Here is a 16245-nt window from a genome sequence, read left to right as displayed (position 1 = left end):
CCGCCCCTCGCCATTCCTCAAAGAATATTTTCACTCTCATTTAAATGGCGAGGGCTATTTTAAAGGAGATTGAGTTTATACTTTTAAATGATCCATAACTTTTAAATCACTAACGTAAGAATGCTTTTGGTGTTAACAAATTAAAGCAACGCCTAACTAGACAGAACAGTAAGTAAGTTACATTCTATTGGCTTTTTCGTCTGTACTGGCTCTTGAAGATTTTGGAAGCAAGCAGTTTGTTAACCGTAAGTTTTAGAACTTTATTTCAGCCCTGATAATGCCTTTATGAGAATCCTTTAGGTTCTGAGTATTATGGTGTGAAAGAAGAAAAAATGGCACAGAGCAGCTCCAAATCCAGGAAAATTGGTAAAGATAAACTAGGAGCCGATGATTGCCAGCGCGCCAGGCTGGTTCCCGACTTTGGCTATGGGTCGGGGCGGCTGTGATGTCTCGCTTGGGACTGGCCCTGGAGGCTCCTGGCAAGGAACCTGAGCCCCCTCGCGGCCGAACTGCCCGCAGAGGCCACAGGTCCCTTTAAGGCGTCCTGCGGGCAGGACCCGGGAGCTAAGGGGGCGGGAGGAGGGTTCTCAAGCGCACGCCACGTGACTCTATTGCCAAGTTCGTTCGCGAGTTTGACAGAAGTTTGAATTGGACTCGGGGGTTTTCTGCAGCCGGCGGGGCTGAGCGGCGGCCGAGGCCTCGGCGAGCGCGAGCAGCAGCGCCCCCGCGACCCACCCAGGCAGCCTGGATCCCGGGCCGCGGACGGCCGCTCGCGCTTCGGTACAGCTCGCTTCCCCCGCCGCGGGTCACCAGCCCCGAGCCCCACCGCGGTCCCCGCGGACCGCGCGCCGCGACCCGGCCCCGCCGCGCCAGCATGTCCTCGACGGAGAGCTCCAGTCGCACGGCGGACAAGTCGCCGCGCCAGCAGGTACTCCCTGCACGCCCTGGGGCTCTCTCGCCGCCCCTTCTCCACCTGGGTGTCGGGCCGACCCTTATTCTGCCCTCTCTCCCGGGTGTGAATGGGAGGAAGAGGGCCAGCACTTTCCTGGATCCCCCACGGCCCTGACCCCGGGCCCTGTCTCCGCAGGTGGACCGCCTGCTCGTGAGGCTGCGCTGGAGGCGGCTGGAGGAGCCGCTGGGCTTCATCAAAGTTCTCCAGTGGGTGAGTCGCTGCCCCAGACGAGGGCTATTTCGGGAGCCTGGGCTGTGACGCTGACCCGAGCAATGTGGCCGAAGTGGGGGGCGGGGAGGTGCTGCGGCCCGCCCCGGAGGAAGGGTGGGGGGCGGCGACAGGTGGGCGGGGGAGGGGCGGGCTAGGGCTGCTTCTCCAGCACTTGGTGGCAGGAGGGTGAGGAACGAAGCATGCGGAGCCCCGGATTCGGTCCTTCTATGTGCAAGGAGTCTTTGCCCAGGGCGCTCACATTTCACCCGGGCGAGAGGACCCGGGTGTAACCTTTCCAGAACTCTGATCCTGCACATACCACTCCTCGGTGGCGGGAGGGGCGAAGAGGACAAGTGGGAATGAGGAAAGCTGCGGAGGGCAGAGGACGGAAGGAGGCAGGCGATGGAAACCATCCTGTCCCCAAACCCACCAGGACCTGACTGATCCTGGAGGTGGACTCATGGGACAGGGTCCTGGCTGGCGGCTGTCCTGTTGAGGTCACTAGAGTAATCTGCGTTCCTGTAACTGCGTGAGGGAGTGGATGAATGAATGAATGGAGTTCATGGCTCTAGGATTACATAAAAGAAAAAATAGTAAGACAGAATAAAAATCAGCCAAAATGTGGCTTGTAGAATAAGATAGAATATTGAGCTGGAAAGCTGGGGCCCTGGGTTCTAGACCTGGACCTGCCTTTTCTATCTACGTGACCTTGGACAAATCTCTTCTTTGGACTTCAGTTTCCATATTAATCAAATGTTCAGACCATCCCTAGGGTCCCTTTCTGCTCTAAATAGGTTGGCATGCTAGAACATTGCCCTTGGTTAGACTTATCCTGTGACCTTGAAGAAATCATTTGCCCAGGGCCTCAGTTTCCCCTGTAGTGGTATAGGGGAAATACCATCTTCTCCTGCCTCACTGGTACTTTGAGACATTAGCATGTTCTCTGTCCTTCGCGGTGCCCAAGGCCTCCTGGGTATAAATTAGGAATGTGGACAGGTGCGGTCACTCTTTCAAATCATAAAGACTTTTCGGGAGCAGTTATTGCACTATCACAGAAGAGATTTAAGTTAGACAATCCACACACCAAATGGTGTGTGAATAACTTAATTAACGTGCTTTCAGCACAGAATTCAGCTAGGGAATAAGTTACCATTAATACTAAGGAGGACTGAGTTCTAAAGGGCTTTTAACTCACTGGAGACAGGAGTTAGCACTGTGTCGCTGATTCTTAAATCATCCTTTGGATGAGAATCATCAGATCTGGAATTCGGGGGCAATAGTGCATTTGGGGTTACCTCTGGATATCTGAGACCCTGACTGGGGCTACAGGCCAGCATGCGAAGCTCCCACGTGCAAACTCTGGGACCTGTTGGGGACTTTCCACTCTCTCTCCTGCCTCAAGAGCGGTTGGAACGACTGCTGACTGAGCTCTTTCACCTCCCCCCCACTTCCCTGCCATGACCCACCACTTGAGTACTTGAGGGGGCCATAGACGAATAATATTAAGGCTCCATGCGTCTACCATCCAGAACTAGGGATCCATTATGAGTGGTCCAGAGGAGCAGAACCAGAAATGTAAGGGTACAATTTTATCATTAAACTAGACAAATGGATCTAAGGGAAATTTGAGAAAGGTTGTCAAGGGATGAGGGAAACAATGAGGTTATTAGACCATGGAATCATCCTCCATAGGAGGGATTCTGAAAAGCTTCCTTCTTCAACCTTTCTATCCTTTTCCCAACCCTCCCCCAACCAATACCCACAACATTTCTATAAGGCTGCACAAAGCAATGCCTAGTCTCCTCCCACAGTCAGTGCTGATCCCTAAGAATTAAGACCTGTTTGACTTTTAAGATCCTCAACTTCTTAGAGAGGGAGTTATGCCATTCTCTCATAATACTCAATCCGAGAGTCCAGGGCTAGGCTCTGCACTCAGCCTTCATTCGAAGGGTAGCATCATAAAGAGACATGATTTGCTTTTACTGCCATCCTGGTATCCTGAATTCAGAGTGAGTTTCACTTGCCCTGAGTCTCTGCAGGTGAACACAGGAACCAGCACCAGGAACCAGCACCAAAATGACCGTGAAAATGTCGTTTGGAACTTTTTGCATATTTCCTGCTTGGAGGGATCAAATACTCCGGTCTGGAAAAGGGGGAAAAAACCACACACAAACCTGCAGTTATTGTAATGATAATTGAAAACTTTGTTGTCACTATTACAAAAAGCAAAGGTTTTACTGGAATCCTGGTGAGATAAAAGTAATGTTATTCTTTTATTAGTGAGGAGCTTAGCTTAGGGTATCTCTTTAAAATTTAAAGATTAACTAATCTCACCTCAATTGCAGTTCTGGGGTCTCACTAAGTCTACACTAAGCTAGGAAAATAACAGGGGCATATACCAATTATTGGAGAACTAGTTTTTCTCTGCTTTCTAGCTATGGAACCTAGGGTAAGTGATGAAATCTTCATGGGTGTCAGTTTCTTATCTGTAGATGAGGGTAAGATCTATCTCATGAGCTCACTGGGAGGATTACAGGAGCTAATATCTGTAAAGCATTAGAGCATTCAGGAAGACCATGGTGAGCCTGGCAGTCCAGGAGGTATTCAGCAAGTGTTGGTTCCCAAACCTCTCCTTCTCCCTAACTTTCCCCCTTATGCAGACTGTCAGCTGGACTTGTCCTTTGGTGAGATTATTCAGGTGTCACTGCCAAATCCTCACTTTGAGGGTAAGGTACGAATCTCCTGTATTACTCAGTTACTGTATCGATAATGTCACGTTACCTTTAACTTGGTGTGCCCTTGATCAGTAATTCACCTCTGAAGTGCCAAAGTCACTTATTTGGCCCTGGGGTCTCTGTAATGAAAATAAGGTATTTCCATAAATGTGGGGAATTCGAAAGTACACCATCAGAGTCCATAAAAACCAGTGAGATGATTGTGGGAATAGGATTTGGGGGAGAACTTGTCTTCCTTGTGCCCTGCACTAAGTGGAAATGTTAGTGTTCTCAGGACTGACAAAGGATTATCACCAAAAAGCAAGTCAGCACCAAAATGGAGCCTCATCCTTAAAGTAGCAAGGTTATTCTGACATCTTTCCAAAAGAGATGCAGAGGGAGGAGGAGGAGGAGGAGGAAGAGGAGGAGGAGGGTGGCAGTGTATGACCACTGCTGTTCCCCGCAATGCAGGTCCATGAGGAGGAAGGCTGGTTGGTACCAGAGCTCTGGAGTTGCCCCTTGTCTTAGGGTCTCCATGTCTTCTTGGCTCCTGTTCTTTATGACCAGCTTGTTTGGCTCAGAGCCTTGTGCTTGGTGACAGGGGTGGTTTCTGTTCTTCCCCACTCTTCCCTGTGGCTCAGTCACCTGGCACAGTTAAGGAAGAAAGCATATCTGATACAGAAAGGTAGAGGGGGCTGGGAAAGCGTGTCTTTCTCTGCTCCTGCATCCCAGGTGCAGAGCTACTTCCTCTCTCTTTGCAATCCTCCCTGCACACAGTAGAGGTCTTTTTCAGCCTTTATAACTCTGTGATGCAGGGTTTTGTTTTGGTTTTTATTTGAGCATGACTCTCTCCTTTCTGGATGCAAAGTCTTGAGAGCAGGCACCAGGTCTTATTCAACTTAGATTCTGCAGCACCTGGCACGAAGTAGATGCTCGATAACTCTTTGTTGATTAATGAATGGGTGACATAGAAAGAGCACTGAACCGGGAATCAGGAGTTGTGAATTCTAAGCCTGGCTCTCACATTGGCTAAATGTGACCTTGGGAAAGTCACTTAATCTTTTGGGACTTCAGTTTCCACCTCTATGAAATGAGACTATTGTGCTTGATAATCTCTGAGATCCTTTTTGCTCTGCTGCTCTGTGAACCTGTGAGATTTTCCTGAGATTTCTCCATCCGTTCACTTGCATAGCCAACTGTCATCTGTTATCTGACACCATCTGACTGTGTTATGTTCAGATTTAATCATATATTCTGGTTAATAAAGTTATATAAGGTGTTTAGAGGCTCCCGACTTTCAAAGAATCAGAATAGAAGAGGATACAGTTAATACTAAAGTTACTAGGGGTATATTTTGCCCAGAGAGGAATCGTAAAGCAGGGTTCAGGATTTTCAGAACCTCAAGGTTGTCATCTGGACATAGCAGAACTTTCCGCCATGATGGAAAAGCTCTATAATCTGTGTTGTCCAGTATGGAACCTGCTAGTCACATGTGCCTAGGGAGCACTTGAAATGTGGCCAGTGTGGCTGAGCAACTGAATTTTAAATGTTATTTAATTTTAATTAATTTAAATGTAAATAGCCACACTTGGCTAGTGGCTACCATTGTGGACAGTGCAGCTCTAGAGTAGGAGCTCCATGAAGACAGAGGTTTTTTTTTCTCTTTTGTTCACTAATAAATCATATCGCCTAGAACAATGCCTGGTACATAGTAGATGCTCAGTAAATGACATCTTTCTGTAGATGGTCAGGAGTGCCAGTCAAGAGAGTGCTGGTAAAAAGCAGGCTCCATAACTAACTGTTCATTGCCCCAAGTTAGGAGTACCTACTTTTGGGGGGAACCTATTACAGAGCCACTTACTGGCTAACTGCCAACAGTAAAAAGATATCCAACTGTCTGCCCTTCCCAGAATGTAACGCCTTAATTGTGTCCAGTTCTGGACACCAGAAGCTAAGAGGAACAAAGAAACTTCCAAGAGGAATCAGAGAACTGACAAGAAACAGAGCTGACAAGATTGGAGAATTCTTACGAGGACGAGCTAGAGAAGTTCCGCTGTTATGCCAGGGAGGCAACTTGGAGTATGTAAAGGATAATGGTGCAGAGGCTTTGAGTAACTTCTCTCCAGGCCTGTCAAGAAGATGAGCAAACAGGGCTCTACTGCAGCCTCTGTAATTTAAGTCAGATCAGGAGGTTAATCAGGCATTGGAGAGAGGTTATACTGTCTCCTTTCCTGGATGATTTTTAAGATGGAGACAATTGTCATTTGTTTGAACTAAACCTCCTAGAAACAGAGAGGTACCCATTATGACCTTTAGAGAGGGGTCAGTGGCTCCAGCATAAAGAAGATCTGCCAGGCCAGGCGATGCAAGGTGGGGCAGTGGCACCGGACACCACCCAGGGACAGAGCACAGCTGCTGGCAAGCCCAGCCAAGAGCACACTGATAGCGTTACCCTCGGAGAGTGAGAGAATCATAGAGTTGGAAAAGGCCTTTGGATTCCTGCTCCAAACCGCTCATTTTACAGAGGAGGAAACTGAGACTCAGAATGACTTATTAGAGGTCACCCTGCCAGTTAGTGACAGGGCCAGGACTAGGACCTGGATTTCCAGACTCCTGATCGAGGTCTCTTCACTCCACAACACTATCAAGCATTAGCAAAATAATGTGAACACAACTCTATTCTATAAACACTGGATGCAGGACTGGGATGTGAATTAGCTGTCTTCTAGGTGCTTAACATCCAAGATACCGCATCGCAAAGAAACATACAAAAAGTGAACAATTAACAGAATAAGCTCACTGCTTAATACAAATGATTACATCGTGCACAAGCCAATGGTAAGTGCACAGGAAACGAGGCCTGAACAGATGATGTGGGAGGATCAGAGACTCCAATTTCTCACCTCCTTCTAACCAAAGTGTGTATCCTCAGAAAGAAATTAGAAAATCATAGGATGAGGGAATTTCATGTCACTCAAGGCAGGACGTTTAGTAAAATGTGATGAAAGGTGAAGAGGAAAACAATTCAAGTGATCTGAAATGCCTCTGGTTCTTAACACTGAAAAATGGCAGCAGCAATGGATTATAAAGGGAAACACCACTGGGGAAAAAGCAGAGGCTGATAAGGCAAGTTGAGGATACTTTTCTCTGGGCTTGAGACAGGACTTCCAGCATCAATGCAGCCAGCACAGTTGCCAAAGGAAAGGTGCCTTTGGGGGAGAGGAGTTAGCTGGCAGTACCATGGGACAGCAGCCGGGCCCCTGCCCCCTTGGCCCCTTGGAAGGCTTGGCAGAGGTTGTCCCCTCCAGCTATACCTCCACTGAGGCAGGAAGCCATTCATTGGAAGTTAGCAAGAAGGTAATGGCAAGATTCAGTGACGGCTTCAAAGGAGAAATGGAAAGAGTTCCATGCACTCCTGATCTAGATTGGTGCAGGGAAATCTATTCCTAGGGTGCCTCTCCCTTGGGGAGGAAATTCAAGTCCAACTTTGAGATAGAAGTTTCCAAAGCCTAAATTGCTTTGTGTTAGTCATCATCTTAAGGAGGCTACCTGTGGTCTCCAGTGTCACATCCAATGGGGAGACCTGGAAACTGCCCATTTCTCCCTCTTCATCTCCCTCCCAGGTACCAGTCAAAGTCAACCTTATTCATTTGGCTATTTGGTCCAGCACGCTGTGCAGTGAACACAGCACCCTGAGGCTGGGAGACCAAAGGAAGCCATGGCAAAGAATATACAAATCAATTTTCACTGCAAAGTAAAGGAGCTGTTACAGTGGAGGATTACTGGACTGAATGTCAATATTATGACATAGTATGAGTGTGTTTCATGTTTGGTAATTGCAATCATTGTTGCTTTTGTTGTGGTCATCCATGTACAATGCTTGGTGTCAGTCTATTTATCTCTTGTAAAAATAAAATACAGTGTGTGTGTGTGAAAAAAAAAAAAAAAGGAAGCCATGGGTCCCTGGCCAGGAGGGACTTGATTAAAGGGACTTCTGGCCCCTCCCCCCGCCATATCTGCACCGGCTGAGAGTCAGAGGGTGGTTCTGAAGGGATAGACCTTGGCCAGCTGAGACCTTCTGACTCTCAGAGGGGCTTCACTCTCCCTCAGCTCTTTGCTATTTTCGCCTTCGGGTCCTGCGGCTCCTACAGTGGGGAAACAGGAGCAACGGTTCGCTGCAACAACGAAGCCAAGGACGTGAGCGCCATCATTGTTTCGTTCGGCTATCCCTTCAGGTGAGCAGGAGTTGATTCTGACCCCGCATAGCCTCTCTCACTAGATTGGCAGGACCTGCTTGGTCTCTTTCTCCTCCAGAAACCTAAAGACCTTTTGTTGTGTGCCACTCCAGTTTCAGATAGAATTACAAGGCTCAGGTCCTTCCTACCCTTTAGGAATTTCAGACACACTGGCCAGAGAAAAATATAAGGGAAACTCAAATAGATCCTTGTTATAATAATGTTGCAGTCCATGGATAACCAATAGCAGGTAACAACAGCTCCTACAGAAAGAACCCATGCAGTGTGGGGTGGAGGCTCCTCGACCCTCAGCAGCCTCCTCCCTGCCTTGAAGGTAAGGAAGCTTGTCAGTACTCAGATCCTAAAGAGCTGATGGGGGATGCTCACCCGTACCACCAGAATACAGGGAGGTATACCTTGACCAGGAGGTAGAAGACAATACTCTTTCCTGAGTGTTTGGGAGCTTAGAGAAGGGAGAGCCCAAGTGTTCAGAGGGGAATGGGGAAAGGGCTCAGCTTTTCAGAAATTTCTAGTAGCAGCAGCCAAGTTAGATTAGCTGTCTCTTGTTCATAATAGGGTATTTGTTTTTCTCTCTCGAGCTTGTCCAGTGTATTCTCATTGAGGGACCCAAATAAAGCCTGAGAATGGGTGATTCCAATCTTAACTTGGCCACTGTGGACCTGTGCTTTCCCAGGGACAGAATGAAGCTGATTTTCCTGGTGGTTTGGCTACCAGAAATAGATGAACTATATATACTGTGGTTACGATCTAAAGGGTTGTGGAGATACTTGGAAATACAGGGTCACTGTATCTGGGCAGGGTGGATGAGTGTGGGGTGGTAGCTGAGAGGGAGGTAGAGTTTGACCAGAATTCCAGGGAAATTCCTGTCCTGACTGCGAGGTTCCCTCCAGAAACTTTCCTCCCTACCTGCCCCTTTCTTGGTTCTGTAAGAGTCCTTGGGTGAGAACTAGTGCAGGACTGCTCCTGGGGCAGGGGAAGCCCACCGCCTCCACAGGGAGAGGATCGCCCTGAGCTCAGGGTGGGCTCCGTGCCACCTGCAGGTTGAACCGGGTCCAGTATGAGATGCCCCTCTGCGACGATGAATCCACCTCCACGACCATGCATCTCATGGGGGACTTCTCTGCCCCCGCTGAGTTCTTCGTGACCCTGGGCATCTTTTCCTTCTTCTACACCATAGCTGCACTCGTCCTCTACCTGCGTTTCCACAACATCTACACGGAGAACAGGCGCTTCCCCCTGGTGGTGAGTGGGCACAGCCAGGAGGGATGGGGTGGAGACACTGAGGAGACATACGTTCCCCGGCTGAGGACAAACATGGTGGCTTTCCTGGGTCCCTGACACTTGGATGTGAACCTCCTCAATCTCCCTGCCAGCTCTTTGCTGTTGGTCCCTTCGGGTGCTGGGGCTGCCACAGGTCCTCGGGCCAGTGGAAGGCCAATGTCCCAGGACTCTGCGTCTACCAACCTCCCATCGCTTGCTCTACTCAAAGTAGGCACAATAGCTTCAAGAAGCAGGCGCTGAAGTCTGATTGCTTGGGTTCAAATCCCAGCACTGTCCCTTACTAGCTGTGTGCTCTTGACAATTTCCTTAACCTCTCTAACTCTCAGTTTCCTCAACTATAAAATGGGAATAAAATAATAACTATCTAATAGTGTTTTGGAAGGATAAAGTGAACATGCATGTAAAATACCTGGTGTATAGTTAGCCTCCATAAGTGCTAGCTATTATTAATGTTATTTCCCCTTTACTTTCTCCTTATCCCAGGCATGCAAGGTGGAAAGGGTGCCTTAGGGGACCCCATTTATCTCCTGCAGTCTGCCCTCACTCTGCCACCAGTTGTACCTGAACAGTAGTGATCAAAGGAAAGGCTGGGAGTGGGGAGAGTATCAAGTTTAGGCCATGTGGGTTTGGGGATGACACTGACCAACAGATGCCTGGGCACATTGTTACCTGACCTCAGTTCTGAGGGCATGGGCAGGGGTAGCCCTGGCTGGCAGGATTCTCTCGGTGGCAGATTCCCTAGGATGATCTGAGTTCCCTGAAGCTCTAGGTGTTGGGTAGGATGGGAAGAGGCAGCTGTCCTGGGACCCCAGGATTCCAGTGCCTTATGGCGAGAGGAGAAGAAGTACAGAATCATGGAGGCCTTTCTGATTGCATTTCCTGTCCCTCTGCTCCTCCCAGGACTTCTGTGTGACTGTCTCCTTCACCTTTTTCTGGCTGGTAGCTGCAGCTGCCTGGGGCAAGGGCCTGACTGACATCAAGGGGGCCACACGACCATCCAGCCTGACAGCAGCCATGTCTGTGTGCCACGGAGAGGAGGCGGTGTGCAGTGCCGGGGCCACGCCCTCCATGGGACTGGCCAACATCTCCGTGGTGAGACCTGTGGCCACTGAAGGGGTCTGGGGAAGGCAGCACACTCCCAGCTGCCCAGGCCTGTCACAGCAGGGTCTGAGAGGAACAGAGGGGGTGTCTCCACAGCTGCCCTCCCCGGCCCCGGCAGCCAGTGCTTCCCCTCGACCTAATGCTGGCTGCTGGCCCCTGGCTGACCCTGAGGGACATTTGGGCAGGGGGAACCCAAGAGCCACTCAGTCTCCTGTGCCTTCCTCCTTCTGCCCTCTGCCTCCCATTTCCCTCTCTTCTCCCCACCTCCAGGCATGCTCTTTGTGACTGCCTCTCCCTCCTCCTGCCTCTTTACAGTCTGTGTGTATGTACACACGTGAGCAGGTGGAGGGGGAGCCCAGGGCTGTGACTGGGCTCAAAGCGGGGAGCAGACCCAGAGTGGGTGAGAAGGGGCTTATTGTCACTCAGGCCTCCAGGCTGGAAAAGGTCTTTGGGCAGTGGTGGGTCTAGCTGGTATGCATGTATTTGGCCACCCCAGCTGTTAGAACATTGAAACATCTCCATATCAGTTGGTAAGTAGCTGAGCTTTGCAAATGCCCTCTTGTCAGCCCAGCCACCTCAGCCCTGCCCTGAAAATGGCCTGAACCTTCCCCGGGCCCAGCAACTGAAAGGTTTAATGGCTGGCACACCAGGGAGCCTTCTAGACCTTGCTGGAACCCTGCTGATAGGTGTTAGCCCCACAGCCTTTTACTGTAAAAATGTTCACACATTCGGCGAAGTTGAAAGACTTTTACGGTGAATAGCCACGCACTCATCAGCTAGACTGTACCATTAACATTTTACTAGACTTGCTCTGTCCCGTATCTATCTGCCTCTCTTCGTCTATCAATCCATCTTATTTTTAATGCATTTCAGAGTTGATTGCAGACATCAGTACACTTCCCCCTAAAAACTCCCTGCTGATAGGTTTTTAAATATTTTGAATAAATATTTGGATAGAGCTGGCTGGGTCGCTGCCCTAGGGAAGGAGCACCTTGGACAGCTCTGGCCCCACCCACCCCAACAAGGCCTACGGAAAACAGCCTGCGGACGCCGTGGGAAGCGCCACTAGAGCCCTTGCTCCTTGCTGTGCTTTGCACGGTGCTCCACTCCAGGAGCCAGGTTCTCCTAGCGACCAAGCTACAGCTTGGGTCAGAGTTAGACACTTTCACCAGAGAATCCCTTAGTGGGTGATGGCCTTAAACCCTGACTCTACCTCCAGTTCTCTTTTAGTCTTTCTAGCCCTCTGCACCTCCCCCTCCCCCCAACACACAGGTACTCCCCCTCCCTGTTCCCAGGTTGCCCTCCTTCTATTCTCATAAGCCGCCCTCCCCCTGATGTCTTTGCAGCTCTTTGGCTTTATCAACTTCTTCCTGTGGGCCGGGAACTGTTGGTTTGTGTTCAAGGAGACCCCGTGGCATGGGCAGGGCCAGGACCAGGGCCAGGACCAGGGCCAGGGCGCCGGCCAGGAGAGCGCAGCTGAGCAAGGAGCGGTGGAGAAGCAGTAAGCGGCCCCCACCCGGCTACTCCCGAACAGGACAGCGCCTCTTCAACCGCCTCTGGCTTCCAGGACCTCCCTCTTCTTCCTCCCCCAACTCCCCTCCCCCATTATTCTGGGCTCTGAGCTTTGAGACGTCTTCACTGGATGGGCAGGCATCAGCTGTCAGAAACCTGGGCAGCCCTCCCAGTGGTTTCCTATCCCTCCTCTTGCTGGAGCCCCGGATGGCAGGAGCTCAGTGCTTCTTATCTACTGCCTGGACCCAGGCATCTTACTTGGGGTCTTACATGTACCCTCACAGCCTTTGAGAACCAGCCTCTGCTACCGGCAAAGGTTGGGGTCAGGAGACCTGAGACTGGTTCCTAGCTGCCACTTCTATCAGTCTGTCCAGCTTCAATAAAAGTGGGGGGAGGGGAAATTGGCTGGCAGCCTTCTCCCTGCCCCCTTGCATGGAGGGCCCACCAGTGGTTTAGTGACCCCTCTTCAATGGCTGTCATCAAGGCCCCGTGTCTGCGCTGACCTCCAATCAGCCTGAGCTCAGTATGCTCCCCACCCTCTCCTCTGGCCTGTTTGCCCACAGACCCCATCATGTGGGAACCCAGGAGGCTGACTAGCCTAGAAAACAGCCTTTCAGAGGGTCCCAAGTAGGCTGAGAGTTGGTGAGGAGCAGATAAATTGCAACTGAGTTGCAACTTCAAGAAACAGAAGCCAGGAAACTTGCTGGGGAATCAGTTTTTTTTTATTCCCTTAGTCCTCCCACCCCTCCAGGCTGGGGCACTTCCACCAACACTCTAAACTCATACTTGCCCTAGAAACTCCTTACCTTCCTCCCTGTCCTCCTTCTTGGGCTTGGTCTCACACTTGGGACACAAGATGAGGGGTCTAGGAGCATCTCCATTTCAGCCTCCCCGCCTCCCACCTCTCTGTCCCTCTCCCTTCCCCAGCCTCTTGGGTCTGAGGCATTCAAGATCCTTTTCAAAGTCTGTCCAGGCCTTCCTTTCATTCCTGTGGGGCCAGACAGGGGCTTTGAAAGGGTAAGAAAGGACCATCATGAGTCTAAGTTGCCCCAGAGCCCCAGGACATGGATGGATGGGCCCATTTCTTCCTCACTCTCTACTTGTTTTTTTCCCGCCCTGCTCCTTCTCTGGCCCGTTTTGTACTTCCCCTTCTCACCTTTACGAAAGAACATGCCCTCTCCCTTTGCCCGCCATTCCTCCCCTGCTTCCCCATTTGCTCCAAGCTCTATCCCCCCTACACGCCCACCCCAGTCCAGGGCAGGCTGATGCTCTTGGTGCTTCTTCACTTCGGGACCCAGTTCCATATTTGTCTTTGGTGTGTCTCCCCTTCCTGACACCTCTTCAGTCCCTCTGGGGACCCCAGGGCCCAAGAGTCAGTGCTGACTGGATAAGGGCCATTTGTCTCCCATCCAGCTCAAAACATTTCAGTCTGCCCTGGCCATAGGGCTGCCCAGGGAAGAAGGAAGAAGGCAGAATCCAGCCGTTTTCCAATCCAGTGCCAATTAGCCCAGTTGTCATCCCAAAGGTAAATGTGCCCTGTGCCAGTCTCTCCTCAGGACTGAGTCAACCCCTCCAACCTCCTCACCTTCCTCAGCACCCTCCATTGTAACGTGTGCATTACTGGGGTACCCAGGCGGCAGGACCTTTGACTTTGGGCCAATCATTTCTTCTTTGGGTCAGTTTCCCCACTTGACAGGGGAGTGTGAGGTTTACATCTTCAAATGCTCCAGAGTCCTTCAGTGAAAAATTAGGTGTTTTGTTTTTTAGATTTGGGGGAAGGCATTTGAGGAGGGAAGATAGGAGATGGGGATAAGGGTGTTTCTAAGTCTGAACCTCTCTGTCCTGAGCTGTCCCCATGATTACTCAAGGACAAGGGGAGACAGTTTTGCCCACAGCTCCAGAGATACAGAGAACAAAGGGATGACCTTCAGTTTTCTTCAAGCTGGCCCCTGTGAGTGTCTGTGAGTAGCTTCTACTGGAACTTTGTTTGGATTCTGTGTACGTATTTATAATTTATCTGAAATGTGATGGATAAAGTGTTCTCATTTGGGGGCCTAAGTTACTAATTGGCCCTTCAGCTAGGGAAAGGGGGTGGGTGGGTATGCACTCCTGCCAAGGACTCCTAGCCCAGAACTCTCCCTAGAGCAGAGAAGGCTCTTTCTCTTCTTCAGGAGGCTGGCTTGTTCTCAGCCTGAAGAGCCTTGATTTAGGCTATGGCCTCTCTCTCCATAGCCACCCTAAGAGGAAAGGCTACTTCACCTCATTACCTTCAGAGGGCTGGGCTGGGTCTAATGCTGAGTGCGCGGCTGTCCTCATAGGACTCGTGTCCCCTCCAACTAGGGCTGGCATCACCACTTTGCCTAGTGGGGCCTGAGGTAGAAGGTGCTGGTTTCTCCAGTTGCCACAGGAGGCCAACAGGCAGGGCACTTGCCCTTTGCCCTAGTAAACTCTGACCCTGCCAGGGTGCCCACCTAGGACCTTTCCTGAACATGAGTTCCCTCCACTATCATGGTCATAGGTGTCCTTCTTCTGGGATTGAAGATCAGGGGTGGGGGGAGAATGTTGCATGTTGTTTTCTGGTGCTTGTTATTATACATTTGAATAAACAGTGCTTCAAGCATTTGCCATGAAGGCGCCAAGAATGTAGCCCTTCTGGGGACTTTTTTCCTCCTCCTCCCCTTGCTTTAAGTTCTTGGACAAATATCAGCATTTCCACCAAAACATCATTCCACTCCTCTCCACTCTGCACTCCCAGCGATAGAGTCTGCAGGCTGAGTTGTTCCTGGCAGACCCCAGTCTGGCAACATCTCCTCTTTTGGTGGCACCAATTAGTCCAAAGTAACTGAGACTCATCAGTAAATTTAGAGCAAACTCAAAAGGCAAGAGATATTGGCTTCCACAATGCTGTTTCCACTTGCTCTCCTACCATCTGTGACCTAGACAAGCTTCCTGTCAGGAGTTGAGGGCCACGTGCTTTGCCCTTTTAACTATAAAGGTTCTTGTTGAACAAACTTGCACCTCTATGCCCCTTCTGAGAAACAGTCACAGGCTACATTTACATTCCCTAGAAAAATACATTTGGGCACAATATTACGTTCAATGTCACCAGTTTCCCACTCCCCCTAGGAATCATCCATGGTTCTCAGGTTAAGAATCTCTACCCTCAGAGATTATCCTTGAAGTACTTAAACCTTCCCTGGGTGAAAATGAGAAGACAGTCTGAGGTCTTGAAGTCACAGACCTTGACTTATTTGCCTCCAGTTTGGTTTCCCCTTAGATGAAAGAATGAGTATGTGGTGAGGTGTAAGGGGTTGAGGAGGGAAAAGAGAATTAGTATCTCTTTTCTGATGTGATGGGGTGGGGGGCAGGCTTTTGTCTCTTGATTATGTGAGGGTGGGAAAGAATGTCATCAGCTGAGAAAAGAGAAAGAGGTGGATGATTAAGGTATTTTCCAGGCCTTAGCAAGGAAAATGACAGATCTGATGAGAAATCTCCCTGTGCCCAGGCTCTGGTAGCAGCCCTGCCAGCAGAGAAAATATTCGTTAGAAAAAGAAGCCAAAGGGATGGATGGAGTCAGGGTCCAGCCAGGTTTGGGAAGAGGCGGTACAGGGTATCGATCGCAGTGCTCATGAGGAGAGAGACGGATCAGCAGAGATGCTGCAAACACCAGCAGCCTCGGGGCCACCCCAGTTCCGGGGCTGGCTCTGGCTCGGAGATAGCCTTCTGTCATCCTGACAGGTGATCCCGGTCAGCTCAGCTAGGTCCTCCCAAACCCAGACAACGCCACTTCAACCCTCTGCTCTGCGTCAGGGCAGCGTGGGTTTCCCACACAGGAGGCACAACCCGAGAGTTGAGGACCCTCCCCCACTCCAACCCCTGTGTCCTTCAGCACATCCTACAGACCCCCTCCCTTTGCCCTTCTGATTCACAGCGCCCACCTCCCTGCACCTACCGCATTCGATCTACGGGGAAGCGAAGTCGCTTCGTGGCCGCCAGCCCGGGAAGGGGCGCCAGCCAGCTGGCGGAAGCACGGCTTAAAGGGGCATCTTGGGCAGAGAGAGGTTTGGGACTGGGGTTTGTGTGCAGCGAACTTAAGAGAGTGGGCTGGTAGCACAAAGAATGTGTTCACAACGGTTAGGAGCAGAGGTCCTGGGGCTTTGGTCTCTTTTTCCCCCGCAATTGTGCATTTTGGAGGGGCTCTCGCGTCAAGCTCAGTAGG

At 50.5% G+C, this 16245-nt stretch overlaps 1 protein-coding gene across 1 annotated transcript; it reads left to right on the top strand.

Annotated features, from left to right (window-relative positions):
• Positions 1–562: 562 nt before the first annotated feature.
• On the top strand, positions 563–14668 carry SYPL2 (synaptophysin like 2). The gene is made up of 6 exons (XM_082450798.1): positions 563–928; positions 1088–1162; positions 7987–8111; positions 9173–9374; positions 10314–10505; positions 11861–14668. The coding sequence occupies exons 1-6, from the start codon at positions 875–877 to the stop codon at positions 12017–12019; spliced, it is 807 nt and encodes a 268-aa protein (XP_082306924.1). The 5' UTR covers positions 563–874; the 3' UTR covers positions 12020–14668.
• Positions 14669–16245: the final 1577 nt, after the last annotated feature.

Source organism: Balaenoptera physalus (assembly GCF_965194825.1).
Source record: "Balaenoptera physalus genome assembly, chromosome: 1".
NCBI lineage: Eukaryota > Metazoa > Chordata > Mammalia > Artiodactyla > Balaenopteridae > Balaenoptera > Balaenoptera physalus.
The sequence above is the reverse complement of the archived record's forward strand: the minus strand, read 5'-3'. Positions and strand labels throughout refer to the sequence as shown.

Excerpts from the sequence above, each read along its gene's own strand:
- SYPL2 (XM_082450798.1), top strand. The coding sequence starts at position 875 with ATGTCCTCGACGGAGAGCTCCAGTCGCACGGCGGACAAGTCGCCGCGC. Across the intron at positions 1,163-7,986 it reads TCATCAAAGTTCTCCAGTGG|CTCTTTGCTATTTTCGCCTT; the intron begins GTGAGTCGCTGC and ends ACTCTCCCTCAG. Across the intron at positions 8,112-9,172 it reads TCGTTCGGCTATCCCTTCAG|GTTGAACCGGGTCCAGTATG; the intron begins GTGAGCAGGAGT and ends TGCCACCTGCAG.